We start from the raw sequence: 15,596 nt of genomic DNA, 5'->3' as shown, positions 1-15,596 counted from the left end.
GAGGCATGGATTGCAGTGAGGCTGTATTTCCACCTGTAATGAATATTTGGAGGCATGGATTGCAGTGAGGCTGTATTTCCACCTGTAATGAATATTTGGAGGTATGGATTGCAGTGAGGCTGTATTTCCAACTGTAATGAATATTTGGAGGCATGGATTGCAGTGAGGCTGTATTTCCAACACAAAATTTGTTCTCTGTGCTACGTTTCACTGTCAGACTCTAGTCCTACATGCCTATCCGACCTCACCCATGTGTACACACCAGCAAGATACTTACACTCCTCTTCTGACAATCGTATACTCATTATTCCCACTATGAAAACAAAGTCATATGGACAGCGTTCTTTTGCATACCAGGCCCCAGCAACATGGAATGAATTGCCCACTGAACTTAAGACACAAAGACACAGTGATCACATTCAAGAGGGCTCTCAAAACTCACTTATTTCGAATATTTGGAGGCATGGACTGCATTGAGGCTGCATTTCCAACCATAATGAATATTTAGAGGCATGGATTGCAGTGATGCTCTATTTCCAACTGTAATGAATATTTGGAGGCATGGATTGCAGTGAGGCTGTATTTCCAACTGTAATGAATATTTGGAGGCATTGATTGCAGTGAGGCTGTATTTCAAACTGTAATGAATATTTGGAGGCATGGACTGCAGTGAGGCTGTATTTCCACCTGTAATGAATATTTGGACGCATGGATTACAGTGAGGCTGTATTTCCAACTGTAATGAATATTTGGAGGCATGGATTGCAGTGAGGCTGTATTTCAAACTGTAATGAATATTTGGAGGCATGGACTGCAGTGAGGCTGTATTTCCACCTGTAATGAATATTTGGAGGCATGGATTGCAGTGAGGCTGTATTTCAAACTGTAATGAATATCTGGAGGCATGGACTGCAGTGAGGCTGTATTTCCACCTGTAATGAATATTTGGAGGCATGGATTGCAGTGAGGCTTTATTTCCAACTGTAATTAATATCTGGAGGCATGGATTGCAATGAGGCTGTATTTCCAACTGTAATGAATATTTGGAGGCATGGATTGCAATGAGGCTGTATTTCCAACTGTAATGAATATTTGGAGGCATGGATTTCAGCAAGGTTACTAATAGTATTTTCTGCATTTCTTATTCTGTCAATGTTGACGTTTTCTTTATAACATGTAAAGTTTTCTTAATTAAGATTACTTTTAGATTTGGCTAAACATCTAAAATGTATGATTGCTTTAAATTACTATTCACGATATTTTGGTGATATTGCTCAATACAGGGTAGTAACTTGTTGAGAAGTGTACCTAATGATTAAGATAGAATGCAGAAACATATTTAAATTTTCATTTAAAATTGATTTTTGATCTTAAAATCTATGCAATGAATGCGTACATTACAAGAGTTGTGGCAGGGAAAATGCCTTTGTTTTGAATGTGAAATTTTAAGTCACTCTATTAGTTAGGTTTGGTTTGGTGCTTTGTGGCACAACAACACAATTGCTTTGGTTATTTAGTGCTGAGTCAATTGGAATAAAGCGCCTTGCCCAGGGACATACTATGATAGCTGACCCTGACTGGTCCAATGGTAGGATTCAATCCTGCATCCTTTCGGTTACGAGTCCAGAAAGCTAATCACTGAGCCTCGTCAGCTCCCATCTGAATGTGAATGTACTGTCAAACGGATTTATATGTACACTGAAAAATAAGTAATGCACTGACAACAGAACTGTAGTATATATTTGTATTAAATGTATTTTCTTTTTTCCAGGTAACATTTTCCTCATGATTTATATTACATTTTCCAAAACCTCCCAAATATATATTAAAAACATTTTTTAACACTTAACTGATTTGCCTGTTTTCATCAACCTGAGATTAGTCCTGTAACACTACTATACAACACAACAGTGCTGTAAATAGCTAAAAACCAAAATAACCACCCTTTCAGGACAATTAACCATAAGAAAACTGTCAACATGGCCACCAAGGCTACCATTTTGGTGATAAAATCAGCATCAGTACAATATGGAACCAAGTACAGTACATATATATTATTGCAAGAAGTATTTTAGCAAAAAGTCCATGTCATTACAATGATCTATTCAGAAGAATAACTCAAAAGATTTTTTAAGATGGCCATTTTGTAGAAAACTTTATAATCAATCTGTTAAAAATAGACTCAACTGCCATTTTGCCACCATACATACATGATGTAAATATGACATCGCTTTTTATGTTGTCATTATCAACTAAAAATATCATCACATATCAAAGTGGGACATTTTCAATTATAGACAGGCAAGTTTGCACATTACTGGGTTGCGTGCATAACCTTTTGATCCACAAGGTACTGTGTTCATCAGATCAATGATGTACAAAATGCATGCAGTAACCTTTGACTTGACCCCAGTGTCAGGAAGGTCTGGTTCTTAAAACTGGTCACAATAGGGCAGACATGTGGTTAGAGCTACATCAGTTTCATTCAGGTCTATTGACACAGTGCAAAAGGTGCTTTAGTGAAAACCCCTTGTCAATGCCACCATTGGTCGTAGCAAACTTTTTTGAGGGCCACTACGGTTGTCACGCTGAAGATCAGATAGTGATCCTTTTCATTCAAGACCTGCTGCATAGTGTGTGTTTTAGCATAAAGCCCATGTTGATACAACCATCCATTGAGGAAAACGGCCATGAAAAGATTTTCAAGATAGCTGAAAGGGCAGCCATTTTCTTCTGACTGGTTGTCTTTATGAGCACACTGAACACATTATATCATGCAAAGAAAATGGAAAATAAGTGCCTTTCCCAAGACTACACTGAGACCTGGGCAGGTACTGAACCCTGTGACCTTTGGATTATGATGCTCTACCAAATGAGTTGCCATGGATATTAAAATTATTTTAATGCAGTACAAAGATGAGTTTCAGTGGAAGCCCTAGGTTGATATGACCAGCTGTGCAGGAGTAGTAACTACAAGATATTAATGCTTGTCAATGTGGCAATCGTAATGGTCAGTCATCTCTGCCCAATTTTCATACAGGACCAATCATGTTAGGAGAAGCTGTGATAACATTTTTAAATGGTCACCATAGTAACCATGCTGGATATAAGATCAGCACCATTTTTATTTAGGACCATTTATATGTCATAAGAAATCTTTTAGAGAAATTTCCTTAGTCCCTAAGATGTTCAAGCTGACAATCTTGGCAACCATTTTTCATTGACAAATCATCTAGAAGTTACACAAGTCTTTCAGTGAAAAATCCAAGATGATTTAATCATTTGTTCTAAAGGAATGACAATAATATTTCTAAGATGGCCACCATGTTGGACATCAGACTGGCATCATTTTCATTTTGAACCACCTACAAGTCAAACATCATTAAACAAAAATGCGACATAAATAGTGTAATTCATTCAGGAGGAGTAGGGATAACAAGATTGGTGGCCATACTGGATTTTCAAGGTAGATAATTCTTATAGGATTAACTAAACCACAGCATAAAATTATGTACCAAGTGTCATGTACATCTAATGTAATGATCACGTGTAAACAACATAATACATAGATAATATCTGTCCTTGACCATAGATTATATTTCAAGATAATGATGCTATAGATAAGTTGTTTACTTGGAATTTAGTTTTAACCCCAACTTTGATAATGAACCTTTTCAGTTTGGGGTAATTTTCCATTCATGCTTGATTATTGCCACACAAGTCAGGTGGGAAGGTATTTTGATATAATGTATTGTGACAGAACAGTCAAGGGAATTTAAGTAAGAAGTTACTATTTTATTCCTCTTATTATTGTTCTTATTTTATTCTTATTTTTTTCCAGTTTGCATAAGTATTTAATGTTGTGTTGGTATGACTGTTTGGACTAAGCAATTTTTGGGGATTATTTTTAATTTATTCAAAGGCATTCTGGACAATGCCATTGTGACACATCAAGACTGATGGAACTTCAGTACTTGATTGTATGCCTTTTATGTATGGCCTGAGTATGATTCTTTTCAGTCAAGTACTGTTCTGTCCTGTTCTGTTTGGTAGCTCTACAGTTTTTAAAATACTTTAATTAGACTAATGCCTAGTGACAAGTGAACTAAAGAAGTATATCTTACATACAAAATCCACATAAATAAATTTAATAGTTATGTATATTTAATTTGCATTGTTTGTTTATTAGGTTTTTTATTTTATTTTCTTGATATGCAGTGTGTTGTGTAAAATTGTACAGTACTTTGTAGATAACATTGTCTTAAACCACGTTTATTGTGTACCTGACCTAAATCCGTTTTTAAAAATTCTGTACACAACTAACACATAGCTATAATTTTCTGTGAGCATAGGTTTAATATTTGCATCATTATTAATAGAAGTAAACTTATTTATCTTTGTCCGAGTCAAGGACATTGTGTTTACCATGTTCTGTATTAAAATTTTAGTAACAGACCTCTAATTATAATTAAGGTTTTATCTTGTAAACATTTGGAACCTTCCAGAATCAAATTTTCCATTAGGTAGTCGTTTCTTTTAGAAAGTGCTAACTATGATCTAGGTCAGGTACAGTAAAATCTTGTTTATTGTTGATTAGAAAAAGTATTTTTATTTGTTCTGCAAGATCTGAGCAGAATCAGTTTGTTATTGTTGTGTCCAGTATTTCTTTTGGGCTTGAATTTATTTATTCAAATTATTTAATTCAAGTGATTCTTCTCTGGAAATACAAAGTGCTCAAAAATAGCATTCTTGGAAACAGAGACTTGGATTTATAGTGAAATTTCAAATAAGGATATATTCTTGGATTGTATTATTGTGATTCAACAAAAGGCTATTGCCGCATCACTGTGACACAGTCCACCACAGGCAAAACAACACTTCCAGCATTGGGTTTATTTTAGAAAAAAATCATTAGTACCTGTATTCAAAATTCAAGGATTAGTTGGGATTTATTTTGCAATACTGTAAATTCCTTCTACATTTTTCACTTTGTATTCAAGGGAAATAAATTATTTGTTGAATTTTACAAAATGTATTGGTTCTCACTATATTACTGATTTTTAGACCACACAATCATCATACAAATAGTGCTTTCCTTGTTTTCAGTCTTTCTGCCAAGATTTGATTATGTGCAGTTAACAGTCACAGTATCTAAGCCACAAATACATGATGTAACTTCTCCATGTGCATTACTTTGATCTCTGCAAGAAGGCCAATTATCATAACAAAGCATTTAAAGATATCTCAACGTCAAACGAAATTTCGGAGGACATGACGTTTTCAGATTATTCAATCTACCTTTTGTAAATTTGTGAAAGAAAATCCATCTAAAACTAGTCATGCCTATTCACATCTTATGGAGATGAACTATATGCAGGACTAAAACAATACCTGTTTGAACCTCAATGTGTTGGGCTTGCTTTAAATTGGGTATTTCAGGTTTTCCAACTTCTTAATATAACAATGTGATAGATTGCAGGTATAAAGAGCAATAGTCCCTGGAAGTTGAGGTGCCAAGTGGGACATGTACACTGGCTGGACAGAACAGTTCCAATTCAAGGGGCATAACCTAGTTTCCCAAAAGTTTATATATTACCCACATTGTTGAGCTACATAACATTAGATTGCAATTTATTTTACCTGTGATTCTCCGTGAACGGTCTGAAATATAGTGCCAGTTGACTAAAAAATAAATAAAAATAAACTGATTTATTTAAAATATGTGCATCTACTTACAGTAATATTTGCTCCATAAGCAATGCAATTATCACAGTGTATGCTAGTGAGACAAATAATGAGAGTATTATCAACAAAGAGTTTAAATACATCCAAAATAACAAAAGCAGGTGAAGATACTATAATATGCCTATGTTGACTGTGAATATATAATTGTAAAGATCAAAATAATATTACCTATATTTTTAAAAAAATACTGCTTCCTAATGGTAAAACACTAAAAAGACAAAACATAATATAAAACTCAAAACCTAACTAAATGAATAGATAAAGAATACTAAACATTACAACAATTAATTTTTTCAAGGTCCTATGAATGTTCTGAAGATCTTAATTACACATATATTCCAAATCAAAGCAACACAAACAGAAATATGATTCAAATATGAATTTTTTTTAAATTGTTTAATAACATTATTTTTGCATATTTCATCAAACAAAACAATAAAATCCCCATCAATACTCCCATATTTAATGCAGACATTAAGACTGCTCTCAAGTGAAATTAGAATTTATTAAATGAGGTTTAATCCACATAATCCTGTATTTACAAAATAACCAATGAGTACCAATTACACTGATTAAAAGTTATTATTTAACACAAAAATTACATGTGAATTAACACCCCCTTATGATTAAAATTTGCAAAATATATCTTAAGATTAGCACACATATTTCTATCCTGACAATATTGTGAGAGAGAAATGACTGACAAAATCTGGCTGGGATATCAAAGATATATTGGAATTTATCATAATGCATGCCTGATGTTTCACTACCAGTTAATATTTTAAACTAAATAAGTCTCAAAATGAATTAAAATTGTTTGGGTTTATTTAGTGTTAACATTTAAATGAGTTACTGAAATTTTTCAGTGGGCAGTTCGATCATACATAATGGGAGCTAACTAACTCTTCCGGCATGTATATAATTGACAGCAACATTGTTATAAATTCATTAACGTGCACTTATTGTAAATAATTTTACATTCATTCAATTTACCTAAATATCAATTATTTAAGCACAAGTGCAGGTATTATATTGAATACAGTAGAACATAAACTTTGGAGTAACTTTGCATGACTTTCTCATAAACATCAACATATGAATACTTTATGTATGTACCTCCAAAAATATAAATTTCAAACCAATTAAGTAAATACTGTAATAGAGACATATGGGACAGAGACTTGTCTGATATGTTCATACTATTAAATGATCATTCATATACATTTAAGCAAGAGACTCCATGTTATTTGACCCCACCTTATATTTAGCTAGATTTAATACAGACCTTAGTTTAAGGTTTTGGACAGATATACAAACACACAACAGAAGTGAGAGCTTTGCTGAGCTTGTGCCAAGACAACCTTGACCAAATACAGAATTATTACTAGTTTAAAAATCAACAAGAATAACTCAACATCTAACATTTTTATATGAAAGACGCAAAATAAAATCTAACATATATATATATATATATATATATATATATATATATAAGATTAAAAATCTAACATTTTGTATATATATGCTTCTGATATAGTCCCAACCTATATACAAATTTATGTCAACAGTGAAAACAGTAACAACAATATTCAGTGAAAGCAAGTATATTTTCTAGAATCACCCATCTGCTCTCTATTAAATATAAAAATCATGTTTAAAATGTAATAATAATGTGAGCTATTTTATGGTTGATTCATACATATTAAGATTTCAGGAATTTCAAGCCTTCCCTAAATTCCCAAATGTACATGGCAAATTGGTTAGACCGGCTTGACTGGTCCTTAAGCCATGCATCATGTACAAAATATATAGTGTGTCTAAGAATATTTATACAAAATGGAAAGAATGGACAAAAAAATATTTTAGTACTTCAAGTTTCATAGGCCCTTTAAATTCTTCATCCTTAATCTTCAATTTTGTTCTTTTCTCTCTCTTCACTTTGTAACCTGCATGTTTATTGAAATGTATTTGTTTCAATTACTAATTATTGACTAAAATAGCAGAATGCAATCTTTAACTATGACAAGCCTTTTTTAATGTCCATCTGGTTTTTATGCATTTACAGAAATGTTAACTATAGTCATTCTTCTTTGCCTATAGTAATACAGGTTGTATAAAACAGTGTAGAATAACTATCAAATATGCTTGTATATCACACAGAGATGCCTACCCACAAACATGCTTATGACAAATCTTTGTTTCATTTTTGAGAATCAATGCATTCAGTCCAAACTGGATAATATGTTTATTAAAGGCAATAAACATCTGTACATGTAAACCTATAATAGTGTAAAGGGTTAACTCATTCGGTCCCAATCCCGCCTGTAGGCATGATGAGGTTGTACCCTATTTCCAAGCTGTGCAGCATCAAGAATACCAAAGTAGGTGGTATTACAAAAAAGTAGACAGATATAGCTCTACAATGATACCAAATAATCTGGAAGTTCTAGTTCCACTACAAAAAATACAAAGGGAAAAACCTAATTTTGCGGACCCGATTTTTTTCTCACACAAACTTCGCTTGTGGTCGAAATGTGACTTTGTGTCCGGATTTTAGACGTTTTGGCCTCAGATGTAAGGCCAACCGGTCTTAGATGTTTTGGCCTCAGATCTAAGGCCAACCAGTCTGAACTGCACACAGACAGAACACTAGGATAAGGTGGGCATTTGGAATAAAGAGTGGTCTCCATACGAAAATGATGTGTCCATTAAGCAAAAAAAAATATTTAAAAAAATCCAACTTTTACCCTTCTGCTTATGCGCAAGCAAAATAACCAATGCAATACGATGTTTCTAACACAACTAGGCATTAGTCTCATGGAAAATCTGTTGAAAGTTGATGTATTATGATGTATTAAGAAATAGCCCCCCAAATGTCTTTCCTACTCACATTTCAGGCAAAAGCGACAAAAACCTCCAGGGCCGAATGAGTTAATGGAACATCAACACAATCCTGGCTATTCAATGTAGAGTCAGTAACAATTAAGGTCCAATGAGAATAAATGGTGTATTCTATTCCTCCAAGTCCGAGCCACTGAATTAATTCAACAGTTTAGACAAAAAAGTAATCATAAGCAATTGTTTTCTTTATGAATATGGAAGTCACGGGGACCAGTCAGAACTGCAATTAAGGATCATGGTTTCAGCACCCACTGAGGCCAGTCTAGGTTAGAAGCCTCAATGTGCCCGTGGGAGATGCACTTAGCTTCCATATCCTTTGCATGGTATTGCTAATAATGTTAAATGTGCCATTAAAATCAACAAACCAGTCTTCATGAATTACACACACATTTCTTTTCTCTTCATCCCTGCTGCTATTATTCAGCTATATAGTCTAACAGACTGGTTTCTTATTAAGATATAGAGTCTAATAGATTAGTTTCTTATCAATCTATATAGTCTAATAGACTGGTTCCTTATCAAGCTATATAGTCTAATAGACTGGTTTCTTATTAAGCTATATAGTCTAATAGACTGGTTCCTTATCAAGCTATATAGTCTAATAGACTGGTATCTTAATAAGCTGTAGAGTCTAATAGACTGGTTTCTTATCAAGCTATATAGTCTAATAGACTGGTTTCTTATTATGTATGATCAGTTATTTACATTGGTAAACTATATTCTATCTACTAGTCCTATTCTATTCTAATAAAAATACTTTCTCCCTACTTGTGTCCATATAGAAAACACCTGTTAAAAATTTTATTCCCCAAAATTTAGATTTATAGAATTTCATCAACATGTCTCTGATTGTGCAATTTTTTCTAAGAAATATGAAACAATTCTATGAAGTCTAGAATGGCTGGCATCTCACCCAACCAACCACAAACAACCCAGACCCTAGCATCTTCCAACACCTTAGGCAAGGGCAGATCAATTTTTATGCCGTTTTCAGCCTGTTACATACTAGCAGTAAAACATTTAATACATAAAAGACAAAATTTCACAGCCAAATCTTTTTCTTGTTGAGATATATTAAATTATTGTCAAAACCTACATTAAAATTATACTGCATAAAAAGGCATCAATTCTCTCAAGATTCAGTTTGTACATCTATATCTATCTATCTATCTATATATATATATATATATATATATATATATATATATATATATATATATATATATATATATGTATCTATATATTAAATTTGGCTCTGAAAAATATAGAGTATGTAATCCATCTTTCTAGCCCTGGGAAACATGATCAATGGTCCTAGTCTATGCATAAACTTCATCTCTGGAAGGCCCTGGAATGACAACTATATCCTCTTCTATCTCCTGCTCCTGAGACTTATTAGAGTGGGGAGGTAGCATGTTCTCTTCATAATGATGGTGCCTCCTCTTCTTCTTCTTCTTCCTATGTTTTCCTGGTGCTTCTAACACTTCAGTGTATGTCAGCAGGGGAGGTAACTGTCGTGGTGTCTTTATGGGATGGTCTTCTGGCATATAACTGTATACACTGTTTTCATCTTCAAATGGTATACTGAAATATTCAGAATAGTAATTGTTCAACAACTGTCATTTGGTGAGAGATTTGCAGTTCTTCATAACAAAATCATGTTAGGTACAATACAAATTTTAATTTTTCTACGAAAAGTCTCTCCACAGAATTCATCCATCCAGCATGCAATGTTTTTCCATTACCACAGATATTTTAAAAGAAAATTTAGTGGCTGATTCAGCAATTCAAAAGATACGTTTGGTGATACAAAATAGGCCTGATCATCATAAGCCTTGTTGCATAATGAAAAAGCCAATTAATGACAGCAAACTTTTTTCCCTTAGATGTGTCCCATGACGATGTTCCAGCTGTAGTCTTCAACTTATTATAAGAGTATAGTTTACATTAAAAAGTAGACTTTGCATTTGAGAAATTTTACCATTTATTTGGCTTTATCTTTGTGTTTTGTGTGTATTTTAATGTCATACATTAAATTTTCCTTTTTTTAAAAATTACCTCTCTCATTTTCCCTGATTTAATCAATCTTTATTCTAGATCTTAATCTTCACCAGCCCTTTCCTCTGTCCGTCTGCTGCCTCTTCTTCCTACCCCTATCTGTCCCCGACTTGGAACAATGATGCTCCTTATATATAGAAGTTTGGCATGTGCAAGCATTCTGGTAAACAAAGCATGAACTGGTGGGTATTGCAATTGATCGGCCAATCCAAATCAACCATGTTGATGAACATGACCTCACGACAGTACTACACACAACTCGGTGTTTTAATTCCTCTAATTTAACATGGTATTAAACAATATGATCAGTCGTGACAAACCTATCCGTATATATTATTCTCATCTTTGAGTGTTTGTGCAGGTAATTTAATTTTAAAATCTTGTAATGTTGTACAAAATATGTGAACAGGTAATGAGCATTGTTATGTACGAGGGAACATCTCAAAATGGCCACGCTCGACTACAACAACGTGTTGTGGCTAAAATCAGCTGATTCGAAGATACATGAAGTAGCAGCATAGCAATATATATATATAGGGAGGGAGAAGGGAGAGCAATGGTCAATTTTACAATGAAAATCTGAATGATGTGGAAGAATCTATAGTCATGTTGTCAATGTTAGATATAAATGCTGTATGGGTTCAGTGAATTATAACCAACAGAACATGATTGGATTTACTTGTAAAAGTTTCCAAATATGGTACACATATTTAATTTTAAAACCACTGCAAGCATAACGTCTCATTCAAACATAGGGGAAAAAATGTAAAAAGCACAGTGGTCCATAATAGCTGGCACAAATGAAATAAATGTTTGCATTAAGTACAGTACTACCCATTTACTCAACATCCTCAGGTACCAAGGTAATGATGTTGATGTAAGGAGCTGTGAAGGTAAGTCAAACTTTCGCATACAAGTAAAATTCCTTTGTAAAGGCTGGGGAATTATTGGGGAGAGGCACTGATGTAGTGGTCAGCTATTAAGTTTTACAGATGTAGGCCAAAACAGTTTATAGGTGAAATTGGAGGGGAGGGGGTCAAGTTCCCCCTTTCCCCTATGTGTGGGCACCCATTTTTATGGAGTAACTTGTCATTAGTGTGTAAGATTTACACACTGAGCAAATAAACAATGGAAATGTTTTTGATCAAATGAAGACAAAAGACAAAACCGTCTTGAAATGCACTTGTATACTGACAGCTGTGTTACTTTTGTGTTATACAATCCATAATGCATGAAGTATACAGTACATGCACATGAAAAATCAGAAAATTCCTGTATCAGTCGCATTCCATTAGAAATTATATACAGCATATAAATACATCTTAAAAAAATGGTATTCTTGTTTTTGTACCATACAATCCATTGCCAACCAGCACATCACTACACAATTAATTACGAAATGCATGGTCCCCAGCAGCATGTGGCTGTTTATGTAAAATTTGTAATTTTGTAAAACACTCAAAAATTCCAGAATAGAGTAACACATATAATTAAGATTATCCTGCAGAAAACGAAACTTGCATGACACAATAAATTTGTTTCAATCACCGATAACTTTGGAAATGCAACAATCTGTCAGATTTCATTGCTTTTATACAAGTTTTGGTGCCAACTTCTTTTGAGGAAGGGTGCATTGTTTTCATAAATGATTGTAGCTGGCTTGTTCAGTTTTGATGAAGGGTGCATGTACCATTGAAGTCACTGCAAAAACCAACTTCTGAGGACCAAACAAATGTCCATTTGTTAATGCGATGGCAGCATTAAAGTCTGGCAGCAACCTCAAACAATTGTTGAGCAAAGTATGGGTCTGCAGCTTGTTGACATAAACAACAAGAAAACAATGAATTTGTTCAAGTTGAGACTTCTCTTGACACGTGATGTTATATTTTTATCTTGTTGTTGACATACATAAGCATGACAAATTTGGTTGTCAAAATAGACCATGGGACTGGGACTTTGTATTTGGACAGAGACAGCTTGTCAACTTAATTAATGTTGATATAAGTGGGTAGGACTGTGTATTAATTATAATTGTTTCATATATGGTTTGCATAGGTAATAGGCATACAGCAACTATGGTTCATTGTGTTTTGGATACAATGTTTCCTCTATTATAATGTTTGAGATTAAATTCCCCTCGACAAAATCCTAATATTTATTCTCAAGGCTTTGTTATATAGTTCTTTTGTTACATTGTTTAATTGGTTATATCATTTGATTTGTTTGGTCTGCCTGAGAAAACTAGCTGAATTATAATGTTTTTATCACCTGACACATGGAAGCCAGATAAACAATGGCAGCAGTTTAAACAACTAAGGTGCCAAGCAACAAAGTAATATGAAATCTCTCTGTAGCTGATAACCAGTACTAGGCCTGGTGTAAATGAGATGTCATGTAATCTAAATATATAATAACACATGTCTGCATTGTGATGATGTTAAAAATTCACAAGTGTCAAAAGTTAAGAATAAGTGCAGCTTTACATTGTCAGGGATTCTTTTCTGGAACCTTTAAAAGCATAGGATAGAAGATAGAAGTCATTTTGGAAACAAAAAAAGAGAAAGGTACCATATACTCTATTTAGAATGAAATTTTGATAACAAATTAACAAAATAACAAATTATATAATGGCTACTATGATTGCCCTTTGGGCAGGTTGGCACAATAGGTCGATAGCCTGCCAGGGCTACCTAACAAGGGAGGGGTGGGAAAGAGACACTGGTATAACGCCCAAGTAGGGGCGCTATGCAAATGCGGACCAGGGCCCCAATCCCACATATCTACCCTGGAGGGAACAATGAAAAAATAAGTGCCACAAACAAAAATTAAATATTAGCATAGAAACGAAGGTCTCTCTTCAAGCTATAATATAATATAATATAATATAATATAATATAATATAATATAATATAATATAATATAATATAATATATAATTTAATGAATACTCTATTAAGTAATGCTTTCCTTACTTCACCATTTCCCCTTAAGAGGGATGGGACAGGGCACCTATGTGGGGTAAGTACGAAGTAATGACACCTTGTGGCTATATCACATGGTGCCACTTGAAGTGGACAGGCCCATGAAAGAACTTAAGAAAAACATCCCACATAGAACACAAACATGCACATGCAAACATAACATAAATAGAGGGATTAGGAACCCTTTCTAACCCTTCTAACTTTCTATATTTCCTCTGAACAACTATACACCTCCTGTACTGTGTAGGTAAAGAAAAAACATTTGGAACACTCTGGCTAATAACCTAAATTAAGAGTGTGCCAAACTCGAGTCTGGAGATATACAACTAAATTTTAAAAAATATGGACATTAACTCGAGTACAGCCACCTCATTTCAAGAACAAATTCTAAGCGGAGTGACACACATGATGACACACATAAAACAATAGGTTTTCTTTTTCTAATCATAATTAACACACCACTCATTCGTAGAAATTCTAACTTATACTTACATATAATAATAATATAGGTCAGTATGACAACTCAGGGGCGCTTGAAGAATACTGCTGTCCCGACACAAAAACTATATATAGCACTCACACAATATAGCAAAACACACATAGCAAACATGGGACTTAGGAGACTTCTAGCAAAGGTCACAAATAAATTCTAGGGAAGGGATTTCGAGTAAGGTGAAGGAAACCTAGCTCAGATGAACAACCCTAAAGAAAACACTAGGAAACTGTAAATACCCCATCAAAAATTTAATCAGATAAATTTCTGATTGAAATTCTTTCTTTAAATATAACAAGCAATACACCTTTGGGGGATACACATACACATAAAACACTTTTTGTTTTTTTCAGAAATTGGTGGGGGAGCTGTCTGGTGCCCCCCCCAAAAAAAAAATTTAAACATTTAAAAATAAAATAATCAAAAGAACACCATCCCTTTCTAAATAAATGTTTTTACTACAAGCTCCAGAAGAAATAAATACTTTTTTTACTTGTGTTAAATATGATCTATATATTCTAAAAGGTAAAGAAGTGACATGTTGTAAAGAAGGTCCTAAGAATATTTTTGTCCTAATTGAGTTTCATTCTGTAAATAAACCATTATTATTATTATTATTATTATTATTATTATTATTATTATTACTACTTCTATTATTAACATTATCATCATAACTGGATTTGGTGAAACAACTGTAAAAGTATGAATGAATAATGATGAAGAAACATAAAAGTGCACAAGTTGTGACATTGTAGAACAATGTATTACCAATGAAGACAAGCAAGTCAAAAAAAGCCACTCATACACTTCAAGTACTTTCCAACAGATCATTCTTAGCTGTGTGACTGATAACAGAGAAGTGAATTATTTTCAAGTAATTCAGCAGGTAAAATTATTAAAAACAAAGATGAAAAAGTTTATACTAAATTTTTCATACACATAAAAAACCGTAACCATCCTTGTTAGTATTACTTACATAACAGGACCCGATGCCACACTAGATGCTGGCTTCAGATGATATCTTGGTGTAATATAGTGATCCTCCCTAGAATTGAATAAGATAGGTTATGGACTACAGAAGTTGCGATCCTGTAATGTGTGCTCACAATGTCTACACACCAGCTAAAAATGAAAGCAATGCATCTATTAATGATCTTAGGGGTATCAGAATAAAGCAAGCTCTGAATGGTTTCCTTTATCATACATGATAGATGGACGATGTTCATGATTACTTAGTTTAGGTGCAAACTTGACCTACCAATCGGACTGTAAAAGACCTGATCAGATACCAAACATAAGAGCTGTGAACAGAGATGGTGAACACACTTGGGTTCTGGATTCAAGCATCAGGGCTGACTAGTTAGATCTGTACCTTCCAGCAATGAAAGCAGCTTTCATAGACTTGTAATAGGTCCATAT

At 33.7% G+C, this 15,596-nt stretch overlaps 1 protein-coding gene across 1 annotated transcript in view; it reads right to left on the bottom strand.

Annotated features, from left to right (window-relative positions):
• Positions 1–1,730: 1,730 nt before the first annotated feature.
• The window catches only part of LOC149793325 (hemicentin-1-like), a 157,373-nt gene continuing 143,507 nt past the window's right edge, over positions 1,731–15,596 (bottom strand). The window contains exons 26-27 of the mRNA XM_089968982.1: positions 15,154–15,222; positions 1,731–10,230 (exon numbers count right to left, since the gene is read on the bottom strand). Of these exons, the coding sequence (XP_089825108.1) occupies positions 9,966–10,230; positions 15,154–15,222 (334 nt within the window). The 3' untranslated portion in view covers positions 1,731–9,965. The remainder of the gene's footprint in view (positions 10,231–15,153; positions 15,223–15,596) is intronic.

This window comes from Sinohyriopsis cumingii, chromosome 8, assembly GCF_028554795.1.
Source record: "Sinohyriopsis cumingii isolate HCF-2022 chromosome 8, ASM2855479v2, whole genome shotgun sequence".
In the NCBI taxonomy this organism is placed as follows: Eukaryota; Metazoa; Mollusca; class Bivalvia; order Unionida; family Unionidae; genus Sinohyriopsis; species Sinohyriopsis cumingii.
This window is presented reverse-complemented; position numbering and strand designations above follow the sequence as displayed.